General features: G+C 47.2%; 1 protein-coding gene across 1 annotated transcript in view; it reads left to right on the top strand.

Annotated features, from left to right (window-relative positions):
• Positions 1-19,665, top strand: part of Mtor (mechanistic target of rapamycin kinase) — a 114,760-nt gene that overhangs the window by 9,858 nt on the left and 85,237 nt on the right. The window contains exons 8-18 of the mRNA XM_051171877.1: positions 2,204-2,390; positions 3,253-3,381; positions 4,191-4,435; positions 4,848-5,063; positions 5,608-5,813; positions 8,063-8,185; positions 8,828-8,917; positions 9,374-9,466; positions 10,236-10,370; positions 10,586-10,715; positions 11,970-12,220. Of these exons, the coding sequence (XP_051027834.1) occupies positions 2,204-2,390; positions 3,253-3,381; positions 4,191-4,435; positions 4,848-5,063; positions 5,608-5,813; positions 8,063-8,185; positions 8,828-8,917; positions 9,374-9,466; positions 10,236-10,370; positions 10,586-10,715; positions 11,970-12,220 (1,805 nt within the window). The remainder of the gene's footprint in view (positions 1-2,203; positions 2,391-3,252; positions 3,382-4,190; positions 4,436-4,847; positions 5,064-5,607; positions 5,814-8,062; positions 8,186-8,827; positions 8,918-9,373; positions 9,467-10,235; positions 10,371-10,585; positions 10,716-11,969; positions 12,221-19,665) is intronic.

Here is a 19,665-nt window from a genome sequence, read left to right on the forward strand (position 1 = left end):
GTCTCAGAGATTGAAACCATTCTAGGCCTAGGGTAGATTGTATGGAGGCTAGAAGCTTCCAGGACTAGGCCTAGGTTAGCAGACAGAGGCAATAAGCCTCCCAGATAAGAATTGAGCCAGGAGAATAAAAGTTACTCTTACAGCCTGTGTTTTATAAGCATTCAGAACCAGGTAAGAACTAGTGGATAAAGGGAAGGTCAGCCTGATCCTCACTCAGCATGTGCCATTTCCAACACCGGTTCTCCCAGGCCAGGGAAGGCATGGAGAGGGCTAGATGGTGAGCTGTGAAGCAGGCCAGTTCTCACAAGTACAGTGTGCTGGGTAAGGACCAAACAGTCACATAAACTTGCTAAGCCAAAGAAATGATAGAATGAAAATCACCCATAATTTTTGAAATGCCCCCGTCTGTCTGGTGGGTACCAGCAGTGTGTCTCCTTCCTAGTGACCAGAGACACCTCTGAGCAGCAGAGCTTTAAGTATCTTGGGTTGAAAGTCTCAGGTTCAAGAAGTAGGCCAAATTTGATCAAAGTCTGGCATGCCAAAAATCCAGCAGGATACATTCAGGGAACTGCCTTGCAACAAGGTACAAAGACAGAGGCCCGCGTGTATATCCTTTTGATGTGGGTTTGTGTTTGTTAAAATATATCAAGGAAATTCAGTCTGGAGAACCACCATAATTGTGCACCTCCATGCTGAAGTGTCTCTTATTAAAACTCAGGGTATGGGAGTCATCATCTGAACTTCCCAATGGTGGAAGCTCTGGGAATAGCAGAAATACCCTAAAATAAAATCTAAACAAGAAAATACACGCTGGGCATAATACACAAATAAGTCAGAACATTACCCTAAGGGGCTGCGGAACGGCTCAGTAGTAAAGACACTGGCCATCATGCCCAAGCACCAGTGTCGGTGGAAGGGAAAGAGTGAGAGGCAAGAATCAGGAAAGTTCTTTGTTCTGGGAAAAAAAAAAATGTCCAGTGCACAGTGCCTAGAAGTACCCGCTCTTGCATGCTGCTGATGTAAACATGGTGAAGAGGCAGGTGTGCTGCCCAGACCTCAGACTTAAGTCTAACTCTAATGTATCTGCAATAAAAATCTCCAGCCCCTTAGCTTTTTTGTTTTTGTTTCTTGAGACAGGCCTCACCTTGTAGCTCTGGCTGGCCTGCAACTTTATGTAGAGCAGGCTGGCCTTGAACTCACAAAGTTCCACTAACCTCTGCCTCTCAAGTGCTGGCTCCTTAGGAGTTTGTGAAGAGGAGCATGTACTCTTCCCCTGAGTAATACTACTGGAGGGTCCAGCAAGCTGGCTCAGCAGAAAAGGTGCTTGCCACTAACCCCGGGGACCTGAGTTTTACCCCTGGACCCACATGGGGCAAGGAAAGAACTCATTCCACAAGTGGTCCTCTGGCTTCCACATTCATACTGACAACACCTCAACAACCCCGCCCCACCCCCGCCACGCACACACAAATATAATTTCAAAAGAATTAGACTAATGGAGATGACTGTAGGATACTCTCCCAAAAGACATACCTGAGGAATGACTACCAGGTGTAGGGCGTCTTACAAAGTTCATCCTTTAAAGCCTCTGTGATGGCACACACCTTTAAACCCAGGGAAGCAAAGGCAGGCGGATCTTTGTGAGTTTGAGGCCAGTTTGGCTTACAAAGCAAGTTCCAGGACAGCCAGAGCTGTTACATAGAGAAACCTTGTCTTGAAAAACCAAACCAGTTTCTCCTTTAAAATTTTAAAAAAGAGCCGGGCGTGGTGGCGCATGCCTTTAATCCCAGCACTCGGGAGGCAGAGGCAGGCAGATCGCTGTGAGTTCGAGGTCAGCCTGGTCTACAAAATGAGTCCAGGACAGCCAAGGCTACACAGAGAAACCCTGTCTCAAAAAAACCAAAAAAAAAAAATTTTTTTTAAAAGATTTACTTATTATGTATACAGTGCTCTGCCTACATGTGCACCTGCACACCAGAAGCGTGCACGAGATCACATTATAGATGGCTGAGAGCCACTGTGTGGTGTCTGGAACTTGAACTCAGGACCTCTGGAAGAGCAGTCAGTGCTCTTGACCTCTAAGCCTTCTCTCCAGTCCTATCCTATAAATTCTTAGTATCTTTCCACTGGGTTTCCTTAATGTAAATTTGAGTGCTGTGTAGGAACTCTGACCCTGGCACGTGCTCTGCCTTTTCTGTACCAGATACCCAGTACCTCCAGGACACCATGAACCACGTCCTGAGCTGTGTCAAGAAGGAGAAGGAACGGACTGCAGCATTCCAGGCCCTGGGGCTGCTTTCTGTAGCAGTGAGGTCTGAGTTCAAGGTCTACTTGCCCCGGGTCCTTGACATCATCCGAGCAGCCCTGCCTCCGAAGGACTTTGCCCATAAGTAAGCGACTCTGTTAGGTTTTCACTGTGTACCCTGTTCATGTGGAGAGTAAGACAGACCATCCGTGTGCACAGCTTTTAGCCCATTCCACACATTGTTATGCTCTGAGGCATGGCAGGAGGAGAGTCCCTCCTCACTTGAGTTCAGGCTCTTCAGGTATGACTGTAAGAATTTAGAAAGGTGAAATACCTTTAGAACATGTCGGATGCCATGCGTTCTCTAGTCTGGCTCTTTTCTGGCATTCAAGTCTTTCATTGGTAGCACGTTCGTAGAGGAATCCCTGACTTGAACTGAAGAGATCAGATGGTCATCTTTTCCCTTAGTTATCCCACCACTGGATAAAACAGGAGCAAAGCCTTTGGCATCTCACCAGATGGAGAGGCCATGATGCTCCTGGGGAGTCAGTGCCAACAGCATTGAGTTTATGTCCCCCTGGATGTTTGTTAGGAAGGGTTGCTCCAGTGGATTCAGAAGCCACGTCCTGAAACGCAGCATTCTCACCATAGGGAGACATTTCTTTCCGTGGTATACCTATATGCTACTCTGGTTACTGATGAGCACACACCAGTTTGCTTCCCTACTAAGTTCCTTGGTCAGCCCCACATTAAGTATGGTGCCTCTTCCTGAATTCAGAAAAAGAGAGCCCTTCTGTAAAATACAGTACTGCCATCTGCTGGAGTAATGTTTTAAATACATACCCACATAGACTGATGGGCTGGATCCAGTAAATTCTGCAATAATCTCCATACTCACTCCTGGCCAGCCCTGCCTAAATAACTTGCCCTGCTGGCCTCAGCATGGCCTTGAGGTGGGATATTATGAATGTCTTAGTGTCTCAAGTAGCTGTTCTGTTTCTCTGCAGGAGGCAGAAAACCGTGCAGGTGGATGCCACAGTGTTCACATGCATCAGCATGCTGGCACGGGCGATGGGGCCAGGCATCCAGCAGGACATCAAGGAGCTGCTGGAGCCCATGCTGGCCGTGGGCTTGAGGTGTGTGCCAGGGGCCTGTGGCCACTCAGCCTCAGCAGTGGGCCTGGCGTGGAAGAGAGAGGAGCAGGCTATGTGTGTACTGATTGGATAGGCAGGCTAGCTCAGGCTGAACACACGGGTTAGTTGTGAAGCCCAGCTTCCTCACCAGCTCCTGTATGCTCTTGACTAAGCTACTTCTCTGAGCTTAGATTTTTCATCTGAAAGTAACAGTTTATGCCATCTAGGAGAGCTGTTGGGATTGAGTGAAAGAGCTCAGGAAGTAGCCACTAACACAAGGCCTGGCATGTAGGCAGCACTTTTTTTGTTAGTTTTTGTTTTTATTTTTGTTTTTCAAGACAGGGTTTCTCTCTGTAGCCTTGGCTGTTCTGGACTCACTTTGTAGACCAGGCTGGCCTTGAACTCACAGTGATCTACCTGCCTCTGCCTCCCGAGTGCTGAGATTAAAGGCGTGCGCCACCACATCCACCCTAGGCAGCGTTTGTTAAGCATGCATGCCTACTTTTGCTGTTATTACTGGGAAGACTGCTTAGCCTCCCAAAACTTCATCCCATCTCCTTTGAAATAAGGAGGATGCTTTCCCTCTGCCTCCTGGTTATTGACTGAGACTTGGTCTCTGGTGACTTCATATTTTGTAAGGTCTCTTTGGTGAAAACCAGAAATGTGTAGATGATTCTGAAATCTGAGACAAGGCCAAGGTAGTTCATCTCTTCAGAGACTTAAGCAGTGGCAGGTCCAGTAGTCCTCCTGCTAGAGCAGATGGTGTCACATCCTGGCTGTGTGGTGACAGATCCCCTCCTCCTCCTCCACAGCCCTGCGCTCACTGCTGTGCTCTATGACCTGAGCCGGCAGATTCCGCAGCTGAAGAAAGATATTCAGGATGGGCTCCTGAAGATGCTGTCCCTGGTCCTCATGCACAAGCCCCTCCGGCACCCAGGCATGCCCAGGGGCCTGGCCCACCAGCTGGCCTCCCCTGGCCTCACCACCCTCCCCGAGGCCGGTGACGTGGCCAGCATCACTCTTGCCCTTCGAACCCTTGGCAGCTTTGAATTTGAAGGTAAGAAGTTACGTGGCTCTTGGCGAAGTGTAGAGGATGCAGTGGGCCTGAGAAGGGGGTGCGGCCATCCACATGTCTGCCTCTGCAGAGTCTCCATGACAGGGCACCAGATGCATAACGGCCCCTCCTTCCCAGGCTCTTCTGCCCTGTGCTGTGTCTCAGGATGTGTTGGGGCAGATGGAGTTAAGAAGCATGCACTGCTTCAGAAAAAACACATCAGGGGTGGAAACTCAGGATGGCGTTCCTCGCCTTCCCACTGACCCGCAGCTGGGCGGGGACTTACTGCTTTAGAATGTATGGCAGGGGTTTCTGATAGTTCCATCCTGTGACGGTGTGGTGTTCTGTGCAGTGGACCTGGAACCCTGTCCCAAGCAGCAGTGCTTATTCTTCCTCCCTTTTCCTTTGTGCCCAGGCCACTCTCTGACCCAGTTCGTCCGCCACTGTGCGGACCATTTCCTAAACAGCGAGCACAAGGAGATCCGCATGGAGGCTGCCCGCACCTGCTCCCGCCTGCTCACGCCCTCCATCCACCTCATCAGCGGCCATGCGCATGTGGTTAGCCAGACTGCAGTGCAAGTGGTGGCAGATGTGCTCAGCAAGCTGCTTGTGGTTGGGATAACAGATCCTGGTAAATCTTATGCTAGAGCGTGAGATGTTTGCATGTTCTCTAGAGATCAGCACCGATAATTTCATAGTTAGCCATTTCTCTGCTAACTTATTAGACTTGGCTCCTCCGGTCTGTTGGTGTAAGATAATCTATTTTCACTTTATTCCTGTGAGTAGATTAAAAAAAGAAACACAGGGGTGGGGGCAGATTAGATGAAGACGGTGTTTTGGGGTTCTACCACTAGGGCAGTAGTTGTCAGCCTGTGGGTCTCCATCCCCTGCTTTGGGTGGGTTGACCAGCCTTTTCACAGGGGTCGCCTAAGGCCATCGGAAAACAGATATTTACACTGCAATTCATAGCAGCAAAATCACAGTTATGTAGTAGCAACAAAAATAATTTTATGGTTGGGGATCACCGCACCCGAGGAGCTGTGTGAAAGGGCTGCAGCGTTAGGAAGGTTGAGAACCCCACCACACTGGGATGATAGCAGCAGAGGCAGAAACTGGGAAGGGGCGGGAGGGATGGAGCCCTGAAGAGCTGTTCAAATATCTGTTTGCTCTTGCAGACCCTGACATCCGCTACTGTGTCTTGGCATCCCTGGATGAGCGCTTTGATGCCCACCTGGCCCAGGCAGAAAACTTACAGGCTCTGTTTGTAGCTCTGAATGACCAGGTCTTTGAGATCCGAGAGCTGGCCATCTGCACTGTGGGCCGACTCAGTAGTATGAACCCAGCCTTCGTCATGCCTTTCCTGCGGAAGATGCTTATCCAGGTAATGGGTGACAGGCCGCAAGGAATGGACCCTCCACAGTGAGCGGAGGAGGAAGCTCTGAGGACAGGGATGGGGAAGAGAGATGGAGATACCTGACCGAGAGTGGGCGTTTCCCAGCTTGGGGTTGAGCTCCAGTGTGAGCCTCTTGTCAGCATGATGTGACGTGCTTCTTGTTCCAGCCTGACCTCTCAGGCAGCTCATCTGTCTCTGTGGCACATCCCCAGTGACCCAGCATCCTGGCCTCCGCTGCATCTGCTGCAGGGGTCGCGGGCCTCCTGCTCTTCCTGTCTTGCTTCTGTCATACTTCTCTTGCTGATAGTAGCTAGGCACAGAGGCCGTCAGTCTTAATATGTGGGCGTAATTCCCACACGAGCCTGTGGTCATTGTGCTTGGTCAGGGGTCCCTGGCTTTTATTCTTAAGTGACGTGAGATGTCTCACTCCTTTCTGCTGCAACCTGGGTCCTTGATTTTTGTCTTCAGCTGCCCTGTAAGTTCCTTGGCTTCCGTGAACGATACCTGTTCAATCCTTCCCACCTTGGTATGTCCTCCTGCCTCTTTTGAAGTAGATGGGTTGCATAACACTTGAAGAACTTAAACAGAGTGTCAGTATGTGCCACGCACCCTAGAATAGTGCTGTTTGCCATAGTAAGACATGGCTCCAAATGAGATCATCAGACGACAAGTTGGAAAATTGTACTTTGTTGGCACCTGTGCTTCTGCCTGGTGACTCCTGCTTTCACTGCTGGCCCACGTTAGGGAGTGCCTGTTACTTCAAATCTTAAGACGCCTAAGGCTCTAGGAAGGAAACAGCCACTACTGAGCCTTCCAGCTCAGACTGTGCTAAGTTTGGCATGGAAATACCTCCTAATGAAAACACAGGTTTGTTCATTCAGTCAGGACTGGATGCACACCTCCTCCGTCCCATATAGTGTTACCTGGTAGCAGTGTGTTGGTGATGCCGAAGCAGACACAGAAGGCTCATACTCAGCCAACAGGCCAGCTCATTTTCCTGATGCTGGAGAATGTGAAACACCGTCAGATGAGTTGACCATGTGCTGCACTTAACCCTTGAAACTTAAAAAATAAATAAAAATTTAAAAAATATGTATTTAGGGGGGCTGGAGAGATGGCTCAGAAGTTAAGAGCACTTCCAAAGGTCCTGAGTTCACTTCCCACCAACTACATGGTGGCTCACAACCATCTACAATGAGATATAGTGCCCTCTTCTGGTATGCAGATGTATGTGCAGGCAGAGTATTGTATATATAATAAATACATATATTTATATACTATATATACTATATATTTCTTTATATATATATTTTTAGACTATGCAGGAGGGTTGAAAACCAGGGCCTTGTATGTATAAGGAAAATGCTGTCACTGAGCTATACCTCTAGCCTTTAAACTCCGAAACAAGGGGAAAAATGAATCTTTATATTGGTGCATGCTTTGGCCTCTCCCTGAAGTCTGGTCCCTGGCCACTGGTAGATGTCACAGTGGTACAGATGGCTCTGACTCTAGCCTGGCCAGCGCTGTATCTGCTAGTTGTCCTCTGCTTCCTGGGGCACGTTCCCTCCAGTCAGCCTGCATCCCACTCAGCCCATTCTTGTATCACTAACTCCTTTTACTGCTGTCTTCTGTGACTGGAAAAAACAGGCTGTCGAGGTAATACAGAAAATCAGTTATGAAGTTGGCAACTAAGACATTTTGTTCCCTGCAGACTGTCTTCTGAACCGCTGACTAATTGGGCTTGGTGGTGTTATTTCGAGCATGCTTACATTTCCTTCCCTCAGCCATATCCAGAAGTCTGTGTGCATTGCTGATGTCTACTTGACCCTGAGTGCAATATGCTGATATGCTAGAGTTTTAGGAGTGCGAGAAAAGGCCTGGCCGCTGCGGCCAGTGGTGCCTAAAGACCCTGCACTTCCTCGCCTCGATGTGTCAGGTCACCTGTGAAGGTTTCACAGCTGTTGTAACAGTCCCTTGAGCCCTCTCTTTGGTCCTCTGTCTGACTCACTGTACTCAGCTCTGCTGGGTGCTCCTTCTCCAGTACTGAGAACTTGGTGCTGCTTCGGCGGGAGAAGGGATAGCCAAGGCTGTTGTAGTGTGCAGACTCCCTACCTGCTAGTGTCCAGTGGAGATGTGGCATGCTGGAAGCCTGGTCCCCCATTCCTGACACATTCCCTGCTTTACACAGAGCTCTCTGTCCTGTCCTCGGCCATGGTTACTACTTTTCTTCCCTACAGATTTTGACGGAGCTAGAGCACAGTGGCATTGGCAGAATCAAGGAGCAGAGTGCCCGCATGCTGGGGCACCTGGTCTCCAATGCGCCCCGACTCATCCGCCCCTATATGGAGCCTATCCTGAAGGTAAAGTGTAATGAGTGGCCAGAATGGCGCTTTCACTCTGCCTTGTCTCGGTGTTGGGGGCGGGGGTGCTTCAGCACTACTGTGCTGAGCCCAGTAGATCTTTCCTTTGGTCCAGGCTTGCACATAGCACTTTGTGTTAAGGAGTGCCAAGAATCTCATCAGTTGCAGGAAAGCGTTCTCCCTTGTGCTTCAAGCTCATCGTCAAATGGGCTTGGGAAGGAGAAGTAGATGAATAGCACTTTCCCCAAATGAAGAAAAATGAGCTTTGAAACACAAGCACAAGTTCAGATGTGACTATGTAGTCACATGAAGTTTCCTGTGCCTAACACGTGCAGCTGGAGGATGATAGGCAGGCAGGGTTGAAAGCGCACATGAGAGACAGCTTCAAATTCTGCTGCTTCCTGGATTATACACTGGGCTTGTGTGTGGTTTGGAGAAAAGCTTGGAAATCCACAGTCCAGAGGTCCAGCGTCCACAAAGCCTAGAAGTGACTTATGTGACTGGTCTTGCAAGGGCTTTTGTTTCTGCTGTCAGGGATTGAACCTAGAGCTTTGTGTGCACTGGGAGCTGTGCTGCCCTCTAGGGATAAGCTATCTCCTACAGCCTCCCGTCTGTACTCATTTCTCATACCTTCCTCTACAGGCTCTAATTTTGAAACTGAAAGATCCAGACCCTGATCCAAACCCAGGAGTGATCAATAACGTCTTGGCCACTATAGGAGAACTGGCTCAGGTGAGGGAACAACTGTTCTCCACAGGCAGAAGGAAACTCTTTAGAGCTGGGGAAAGTCAGAATGCTTCTTTTTTTTTTTTTCTTAATATTTTATTTAATTTTAATTTATGTGCATTGGTGTGAGGGTGTCAGATGTTGGAGTCACAGACAGTTGTGAGCTGCTATGTGGTTGCTGGGAATTGAACCTGGGTCCTTTGGAAGAACAGGCCGTGCTCTTAACCACTGAGCCATCTCTCCAGCCCCCCAGAATACTTCTTTTCCTCTTCATTTGTTTGTTTGTTTTTATTTTTGTTTAGAGATAGGGTCTCACTTTGTTGCCCAGGCTAACCTCAAACTCACAGTGTTCCTCCTGCCTCAATTTCTAGAATTTTGCAGTCACAGATGTGAGCCACCACCCCTCCCCAAATAATGCCTTAACACCATAGTGTCTCATCCCTGCGCTGTCTTCACTTTCAGGTTAGCGGCCTGGAAATGAGGAAGTGGGTGGACGAGCTCTTCATCATCATCATGGACATGCTCCAGGACTCCTCCCTGCTGGCCAAAAGGCAGGTGAGCACTGCTGTTGCCTGAGCAAGCAGGCAGACTTATGGGACCAGGGGCCTGCTTCTCTCTCTGTTCACAGCAATGTATCCAGTCAGTTCTTTGCACAGAGCTTGACAGAGAGTAAGTGTTTGACATGTTCTTTGAATGTGGAAAGAGAAGAGAATCTCAGAACAAGCATTGCTCTCCTGACCGCAGGTCATGTTCCCTCTGTGTGGAGGAAACTGCAGTCTGGTTGTCAGAGCCCAGCTCCTGGGGGGCGGAAGCAGGCTTGGACTCTGCTTGTGGAGGCAGTCGGCTTCCGCTCACCCTCCAAGCCATGGAGGTAATTAGAGTAGTCCAAAGTGAACAGCAGTCCTCACTGCCTTCTGTAGTTCCTGTTAGTCATTCAGTATACAAAAGAACCATATTTCCTCTGAGAGATGTGGGACTATTCTTTATGGGTTATTTGTTTGTTTGTTTGATTGATTGATTGATTTCTGAGGCAACGTCTCACTTTGAAGTCTAGGCTGGAACTTACTGTGGTTAGAACTGGCCTTGAACTAAAGGCAGCGTCTACCTCAGGGTGCCTAGTCCTGAGAGCACAGAAGTGAGTCATTACAGCGCCTCCACCACCGTTGGTCTGCTGATTGTAGGTTCATGATTTCTACTCATGGTTAGTGAGCTAACACTCTTGTAATTGGCTCTGGCATCTTATTCCTCTCTCAGTGCGAAGAATATACCTGCACATTCTTTTTCCATACTGAGTCAACAAACATGTGGCCTTTTGTCCATTCAGGTGGCTTTGTGGACCCTGGGACAGTTGGTGGCCAGCACCGGCTATGTGGTGGAGCCCTACAGGAAGTACCCCACTCTGCTTGAGGTGCTGCTGAATTTCCTGAAGACTGAGCAGAACCAGGGCACACGGAGAGAGGTAGAGAGCCTGGGCACCCAGTCCTCAGAGGTTGACAGGACCATGAGAGAGGAAGTGACAGTGATCTGCCCCACACTGGGTGGGGCTTCTTATCTGTCTTTGCTTTGTTGATGGAGATGGTGGTTTGGGTGTGAGGTGTGGCGTCTGGAACAGGAGAGGTGTGCAGTGACTCCTGTTTAATCAAGTGTGCTCATCTCCTTTACTGTCCTACCCAGGCTATCCGGGTGTTAGGGCTCCTCGGGGCTCTGGATCCCTACAAGCACAAAGTGAACATCGGCATGATTGACCAATCCCGGGATGCTTCTGCTGTCAGCCTGTCAGAATCCAAGTCAAGCCAGGACTCCAGTAAGTTAGAATGAGAGCCCTGTCAAGCTTGGACTCACAAACTCTCACTGGCCATGTTAGCGCTGGGTCAGACAACTGAAATGATAGGAACTGATTCTTGGTGCCCATGGTCCCCAAATCCAGCAGGGGTGCTGCACCCAGTAGAGCTGGAGTTCTCGTGTCTGTCTAGGGTCTTTGTCAGGGCTGACGCCAAGTCTAGATGACTTTTGGCACCAGTGAGGGAGGTGGGATTCACCCTGACACCGCTGTCCACCTGCCGTTCTTTGTTCATGCCCCTTTGGGTTTTGTTTTTATTCCTTGGCACTCGTGGATGGGGAAGACAGCTCCTGTCTTCTCTGCTTTATTTGAGGGAAATCAGGACATAGAAAAATCAGTAGCCCCCATAAGCCCTGCCCTTTCTTTCTCCTAGTCTGACGAGACCCATTGCCCTTGGACAAATAGACTGAGAGGCTGGGAAAGAGGACGGAATACTAGTGTCTAGTCTTACCCACTGGCCCCCGGGGCAAGCCTGCTTACGAAAGTGAAGGTTCAACAGTGGGCCTCCCAGCTGTTCGAGCAGAATGCAGCTTTCCCAAAACGAAACCATTTGTTCCCAAAATCTGTATAGATGTGAGTGGGATTTGTTTGTTTGTTTCCTTCTCCCTTCTGGGTTAAGGACGTGGACTATGTTGTGACCCTTTGGTGGTCCTTGACCCAGGGCCCAGGCCGGGTGCTTGTGTTCCTCAGCAGTGCCTGACACCCAGTCTCTCACTTGCTTCCATTTTACCTCCTCATTGCATGTTACAATTCCCAGGACAGAGCCCTTGTTCAGGGTTTGGCATCTGCCTGCTAACTTGTCTGCATTCCCTGTGGTACTAGCCAGCTGTGGAACAGATGTTTGCCTAATTCAATTCTCTTTATTTTCATTTGGAGAACTAATTATTTTTATTGATGGGTTCAGCTACGAAGTTGTGAACTGTAGTGCTGAGAAGCTACGTTAAACCTAGCAATTTAAAGAAAACTCATCTTACACTGTTTTAGGCTTTGATAGTTTAGGTAATAGAAAAGCCGGAATGGGTTTTGCTCCTGACGGGGAGAGCCTACTCATTGGTCCCTAAAGCCCCCATGCTCCATCTTCACGGCAGTCAGAGCGTAGCAGAGAGAATATGTACATGCTGATGTCTCTGAAGAGGCTTTGCTTGCTGTTAACTATGTTTAGCCTCACACCAGAGTCCTGTCACCAATACTTATGACTCTCTTTGTCACCTTGTCTAGCTGACTACAGCACCAGTGAAATGCTGGTCAACATGGGAAACCTGCCCCTGGACGAGTTCTACCCAGCTGTGTCCATGGTGGCCCTGATGCGCATCTTCCGAGATCAGTCCCTCTCTCACCATCACACCATGGTGGTTCAGGCCATCACCTTCATCTTCAAGTCTCTGGGGCTCAAGTGTGTACAGTTCCTGCCCCAGGTCATGCCCACGTTCCTTAATGTCATCCGAGTCTGTGATGGCGCCATCCGGGAAGTAAGTGCATAACCCTTCCCTGCCTGTCTCCGCTCTGCACACAGATGCAGGCCTTCTGTGTCCAGGCTTCCTAACTCTGCACACTGCCTGTCTGAGAGTAGTGCTTCTCCTCCCTTCTGGCTTAGCCAGTTCTCTAGAAGATGAACAACCTAATGGAAGGGACAGCACTGTTCTCAGCGATGCAGCTCAGTGTGGAAGGAGCTGCAGTCCAGATTTCTGCTTGCTTCCTCATGACTAGATCAAATCACACTGAGTTGTTGTTTGGTTTATAAGGTTTAATTTTATAAATTTTAATTATGTGTAGGTGTACATATCGGGGGGGGGCAGGGGAGGTGTACCCCTCCCCTGAGGGGCCCATAGAGACCAAGGCCACTGGATACTGCTGGAATTGGAGTTAGGCTGGTGTGAGCCTGGTGGGATTGCTGAGAATCAAACTTGGGTGCTTTGGCAAAGGTGTGCTCTTACTCGCTGAGGCCTGTTCCCAGGCCCAGCACAACTTTTTGATTGAACTCAGGGCCTCTGACCTGCTAGACAGGAACTCTCTCTGGCTATATCCCTCACCCCTTTTCAGCTTTTTATCCTGAGATGTCAGTACATTTTGAAGGGTGGCTTTGAGCCCTGAGCCCAGGTCAGCCTTAATCCTGGAGTCCTGGTGCTTCAGCCTCCCTGGTAGCTGAGGTTACTGTACTGCGGGGCTCTGGGGAAGGCGAGGCCGCATCACATTTTTAGTGACAGTCCTATATAGATGGAATTGCATAATTCTTACTCCGTCTACTGTCAGTTTGTCCCATTATTGTTGGTCCTAAGTTGGAGCATGTGATCAGTATCTGGCAGATCTCTCTCCTAAGGTTTCCCTTCTTTCTTTGTCACTGATAAGTAATCTATGAGGTCACTCCCGAGTGTGAGCATGCTGTTCCCCAGCTACCCTTCACCCCATGGCTTTAGCGTTCCTCGGAAATCCTGGAGGTCAGGTACTAAGCTGGTGGCTACGTCATGACTTTTGAGTTCTGTGGTTTCTTCTTACTTTTACTAGCAAGTCTTTTTGTGTAGTTGTGCCTTTCCTCTCTTCTTTCTTGGCTCTTTATTTTCTCTCAGGTGGAGAATATGAAAAGTGGCTCCGTGGTGTCTGTACCCATGCTTGCATTATGTGTGTACCAACAGCACCCCTCATTCTGGGGGCTCAAGGCAGCTTGTAGTTCTTGCTGGTCTTAGACTGTCCCCCTGAGGCTGTGGAGGTCGTACTGTGCTTAGAGACCGTAAATTCATTATCTTTCCCTCTGCAGCCATTACCAGGTTGACTTATAGTTAGAGGTAGGTAGTAACTTTTTATAAACTGCTTTTGTGTCTGAAGTATACAAAGGGGCTTTTTGTTTGTTTTTGTTTTTTAATCCCTTTTTGGGGTTGCCCAGTTGATCTCAAATTCCTGGGCTCAGGGGATCTTCCTGCTGACGCAAGTAGCTGTGACTCGAGTAGTGTGCCACCATGCCTGGCCGGAGGCTCACTTTTGTGCTTTGTTCCAGTAATTGCCACCCTCATTAAATCCTTAATAACTCTGTTAGCTACAAATGCTCCCAGACTTTCATTCTAGATAATTACATACTCTGAAAAATAAAGAGACTTCGGATATTTTTCATTTTAAACTATAAATCATTTATTACTTTTTTTTTTCTTTTTTCTTTTTTTTTTAACTGCATTGCTGGGTCAGCCCTGCAATGCTGTTTCAATGGCCTCCGAATGCAGATCTTTAATCTTGTTTTTGATTTTCATTCTGACTTTTAACTGCTGTTACAATTTTACCACTAGTTGTAACTGTTACTGAAGGGTTTGGATTAATGCTTTTCAAAATTTTTAAACATTCCTTTAGAGTCTTAAATTATTAAAAGATTTTTTTCTTTTTAATCTTGAGTTGATACTGAATTTACCAAATGTCTTTCCTTTGCTTTAATAATCATCTGCTTTGTTTTGTCTTTTCTCCGTATCTTGGTATGTTGTATTATGTTGAAATAAGTTCTAATATTGAAACATAGCCACATATATTTGTGTTAAAACCACTCTGGTTGCAACAGATTTTTAATCTATCTATACTGTATCTGATATTAAATATAAATTTTTACACGAAATAGAATTGGTCTGTAGTTTTTGTAAACTACAGACTCAGAGATTTATTTAGCTTTCTTCCATTCTTGTGAGCAGGTCTTGGGCCCGGTTCAGCCTTTTCTGTGAAACCCTGGCTGTGTCTGCATGGTGACACTGTCATCAAGAAGATGCTCCTGTTGCTTCTCCATTTCTTGCTGGAGAGTCATCTTAAGTGTTTTCTTTTCTTTTGTTCTTTTCTTTCTGTTACATTTCTGTCTTATATCTTTGTTTTTAGTTCATGAATTTGCTCTTTATTACTTTCCTCAACCTTTTTTTTCTACTTAAAAGAGTTGGTACTTCTGAAATGACGGCAGATAAAAATGCTTGTTACACACACCTGATGATCTGAGTTTCACTCCCAGATTCCCTTAAAGATGAAAGAAGAAGCTGACTCCATAGAGTTATCCTCCAACCTCTGCGTGCATTCTCTGGCATGCTCAGACCTATTCACTTCAATAACAAATAATAATGTTTAAAAAGCAATCATGTAATGGGCAGTGGTGGCACACAAACAAACAAGCAAACAAACAAAAAGCCAGTCAGGTGAGCATGGGAGTTAGTGTGTGCCTGTAATCCCAGTAGTGAGGATGCTGGAGGATCAAGTGTGGTCCAAGGCCAGTGTGGGTCATACAGTGATTTGCAGGTTAGGTCTCTTATGTTAGACAAGTAGGTCTTTGTTACTACTTGTTTCTTTCTTATTTTGGGGTTTGTTTTTTTGAGACAGGATTTCTCTGTGTGTAGCCCTGGCTGTCCTGGAACTCACTCTGTAGATCAAGCTGGCCTGGAACTCAGAGACCCACCTGCCTCTATCAGCTTGAGTACTAGGATTAAAGGTGTGCACTACCTCCACCTAGCTTTTTTTTTTTTTAAATGTGTGTGACTTGGAGAGGGCAGCTGGATCTCAAGCTGGAGTTATAGGCCTACTAGCCACTGTGAGCTGCTCTACATGGATGCTGGGAACCAGAGTGGGTCCTCGGTAAGCTTTGTGTGCCTCCTAACCCTAAGCCATCCCCGCACCCCCGTTCTTCCTTTCTAATTCAGTCTGTTAAAACTCTACGTTTCTGGGAGGCAAACTCCCAAGTATTGCTTACATAGGTGCATTGAGAGTGCTTGCTGTGCAAGTCTGGATCTGGGCTTGGTCCTCACCCACGTATGACCGTTTGAACTGTAGCTCCTTCATGCCAATATCACATTGGTGTTGAGGCAGGGGAAGGATCACTGGGACTAACTAGCCAGACCCCTGGAGAGCAGCAAGCCCCAGGCTCTGAGCGATTGTGTGCATATAGCACACTCAAAAACGTAGATGCAAATGTGTGCGCTCACACTCAGGCACAGTTTTACTGTTTAAACCCTGAGGTAGAGGTGAGGGAGATGCCACATTGGGTACAGTGCTTGCTATGCAAACATGAAGACCACATTTTGGATCATCAGAGCCCATGTAAATAAAGGCCAGGGGGTCAGGGCAGCCCCTTCAGTCCCTTCAGTCCTCGTGCTTATGAGGCAGAGACAGGGAGTCCTTAGGACAAGCTTTGCTAGTGAGATCAGCAAGCTGTGGGTTTCAATGAGCAGCTCTGCTTTACTGTATAAGGTACAGAACAACCAAGGAAGACACCCCATGTCAACCTCTGACAGCCACATGCACACCCACACCTGTGTACATGTGCCCCACACACAGGTCTTTATGTGCATGAGTGTTTCTGTCTCTACATACATAACTTTTCCTGGAGATTTCATATGCTAGATGTTATATAATATGAGGTCTTCTATGCCACGCTTCTTCCTTTCTTTTTCTTTTTTCTTTTTTTGGTTTTTGGTTTTTTAATTTTTGGTTTTTCTGGCTGCCCTAGACTCACTTTGTAGACCAGGCTGGTCTCAAACTCAAAGTGATGGACCTGCCTCTACCTCCTGAGTGCTGGGATTAAAAGCGTGTGCCACCACACCTAGCCTCTCTCTCTCTCTCTCTCTTTTTTTAAAGATTTATTTATTTATTGTATATGAGTGCTTTATCTGCAGAGGAGGGCATCAGATCACGTTGCAGATGGTTGTGCGCCACCATGTGGTTGCTGGGAATTGAACTCAGGACCTCTGGAAGAGCAGGCAACGCTCTTAACCTCTGAGCCATCTCTCCAGCCCCTCTCTTTCTTTTTTACTACAAGATATCTTGTAGCCCAGTCTGGCCTTGAACTTGATATGTAGTCAGGAAACCTTGATCTTAGCCCCTTGCCTCCACCTCCCTGATTTCTGGGATCACAAGTGTGTGCCACCAGTCCCAGTTTATGCAGTGTGGGATCACACGTGTGTGCCACCAGTCCTAGTTTATGCAGTGCTGGGATCACAAGTGTGTGCCACCTGTCCCAGTTTATACAGTGCTGGGATCACAAGTGTGTGCCACCAGTCCTAGTTTATGCAGTGCTGGGATCACAAGTGTGTGCCACCTGTCCCAGTTTATACAGTGCTGGGATCACACGTGTGTGCCACCAGTCCTAGTTTATGCAGTGCTGGGATCACAAGTGTGTGCCACCTGTCCCAGTTTATACAGTGCTGGGATCACACGTGTGTGCCACCTGTCCTAGTTTATACAGTGCTGGGATCACACGTGTGTGCCACCTGTCCCAGTTTATACAGTGCTGGGATCACACGTGTGTGCCACCAGTCCTAGTTTATGCAGTGCTGGGATCACACGTGTGTGCCACCAGTCCTAGTTTATGCAGTGTGGGATGGAACCCCAGGCTATGTGCTAACTATAACTAGACAAGCAGTTTACCAACTGAGCTACGTCTGCAGACTCAGCAGGGCACCTCTGGGGTTCATCATGCTGTGACATATAGTAGTAGCTTGCTACCACCTTGCTGAGTAACCCTGAGTTCTCACTGATGTTCAAAAATAAGTCCATTCCGTCTTCTAACACCATGTTTCTTCTTTCACCCTGATTATTCATAAGTGAGTTTGCAAACTTACAAGGTTTGAAAATTTTGGTATTGATTTCTAAGTTAATTGTATTGGGTTTTTCGTGTTTGCTGAAATTGTCTCAGTGGTTTAGTTGCTTCATTGATTTTTCACAAATTTCCTGTGTGTTTGTTGTTGCTACTGTTATCCACAGAGTTTTACACATGTCATTAAACTGTGTTTAGACTCGTGTGTGTGTGTGTGTGTGTGTGTGTGTGTGTGTGTGTGTGTGTGTCCCTCTGTCTGTCTGTCTGTGTGGCACGTACCTGAGGAAGCCAGAAGGCACTGTGGTACCCTGGAGCTAGAGTTAAAAGTAATTGTGAACCACCTGATGTGGTTGTGAGGAGCTGACCATGAGTCCGCTGTGAGAACAGTGTCTGTTCTCCACCACTGAGCCGTGTCTCCACCCCACCTTTTAACTATTCTTAAGATTATGTTTTTAAATTAAGCATGGTGGTGCTTGGTTTGATTCCAGCCCTCGGGAGGCAGAGACAGGCAGATCTCTGAGTTCAAAGCCAGCCTGGTCAACAGAGTAAGTCCAGGACAGCCAAGGCTACACAGAGAAACCCTGTCTTGGAAAAAAAAAAAAAAAGATTATGTTTTTAAGTACATGCAAATATGTTATATTATCCTAGGAAATTGAATATTTGATCATTATGTAGTGACCCTACAGGTCTTGAATAGTGCCCTGAATTCTGACTACTAATGCCACTATCCCAACTCCAATGATGAGAGCTTTCTCCTATCCTTTACTTCAACTATCTTCTGACTTTGGTTTTGTCTAGTCCCTTGTAGTATAATATAGTTAGATTAACTTCCTAGTCTAACTTTAAAACCTAGTGTGGATTTTGTTTGTCTGTTTTTTGGTGGGGGTGGGATGGGTAAGCCCAGACTGGTCCCCAGCTCTCCATCATCCTGCCTTGGGTTCCAGAAGCTCTGGGATTACAGTAAAACCTGCCCTGGAATCAGTGCGTCTGGTCCAGCTGCTTCCCTTGTTCTGTTGGATTTGGATTCTTTCTGCCACCTTAGGTGTACTTCCTTCTTGTCCTATACAGGTCTGCTTACTTGGCTTTTCTTTAGTGATGGAGTTCTTGTTTCTTTTGTTTTGTTTTGTTTTTAAGACAGGGTTTCTCTGTATAACAGTCCAGGCTGTTCTAGACTCACTTTGTAGACCAGGCTGGCCTTGAACTCACAGAGATCCATCTGCCTCTGCCTCCCAAGTGCTGAGCCATCATGCCCTGCTGAGTTCTTGTCTTTTTTTTTTTTTTTTTTAAGATTTATTTTTTTATTATGTATGCAGGGCTCTGGCTGCACGTACATCTGCAGGCCAGAAGAGGGCATCAGATCACATTATAGATGGTTATGAGTCACCATGTGGTAGCTGGGAATTGAACTCAGGACCTCTGGAAGAGCAGTCAGTGCCCTTAACTTCTGAGCTATCTCTCCAGCCCTGAGTTCTTGTTTCTTATATTATCTTTTGCATTCTACTTTTGGTTTCCTTTTTTGTTTGTTTGCGTTTCAAGACAGGGTTTTTATATGTAGTCCTGGCTGTCCTGGAATTCTATAGAGTAGGCTGGCCTTGAACTCACAGAGATCCACTTGCCTCTGCTTCTCAAGTGCTAGGACTAGAGAGGCATGTGCCACCATCTTTGCCTGTGTTTTATATTCCTACTTTGATTTCTGTAAGCATTTTAAATAGACTTACACTTTCAGTGTGATGATAGCTATTTTCCCTAAATCTTGATTGGCCTAAATCATTGCTTCTTGTTTCTCTGGTTCCTCATGATAGTCTCTTTCTGGATGTTTTGTGGTTGTAAGTCGTTTTCACTTAGGCACTCCGGAAACAGCTCTGGACCATCTGGGAACAGAGGAGAAATGTGCTTGTGCTTCAGCCAAGTGACCCAGAACAACTTGAAGTTAAGGTCTGGCTTGGTTCCCAGGCCACCAAAGTAGTTAGTTAGCCCATTGAGAGCAGGCCTGAAATGGTCAACTCTTCCAGGAGAGGTTTCTATGTAGACCTCACATTAAAACTGACAATTTCTTTGTCTCCTTTTGCCAGTAGAAGGGTTTTTGTTTTTTTGGAATTCACTGTTTCTCACTCTGTCTCTCTGTCTCTTCTCTCTCTTGTGGTTTTTCAGGACAGAATTTCTTTGTGTAGTCTTGGCTGTCCTGGAACTCACTCCGTAGACCAGGCTGGTCTTAAACTCAGAGATCCTCCTGCCCTGACTCGCAAGCTTTGAGGTTAAAGGTGTGCGCCACCCCTGCCATATTTTTCTTAAGATACATCCCATTATAGTTCTGGGTTTACAAAAGAGTCTGATAATTCTTTTTTTAATGCATTAATTTCTAGTTTTTCACAGTGG

This window comes from Acomys russatus, chromosome 29 (assembly GCF_903995435.1).
Source record: "Acomys russatus chromosome 29, mAcoRus1.1, whole genome shotgun sequence".
Classification (NCBI taxonomy): domain Eukaryota; kingdom Metazoa; phylum Chordata; class Mammalia; order Rodentia; family Muridae; genus Acomys; species Acomys russatus.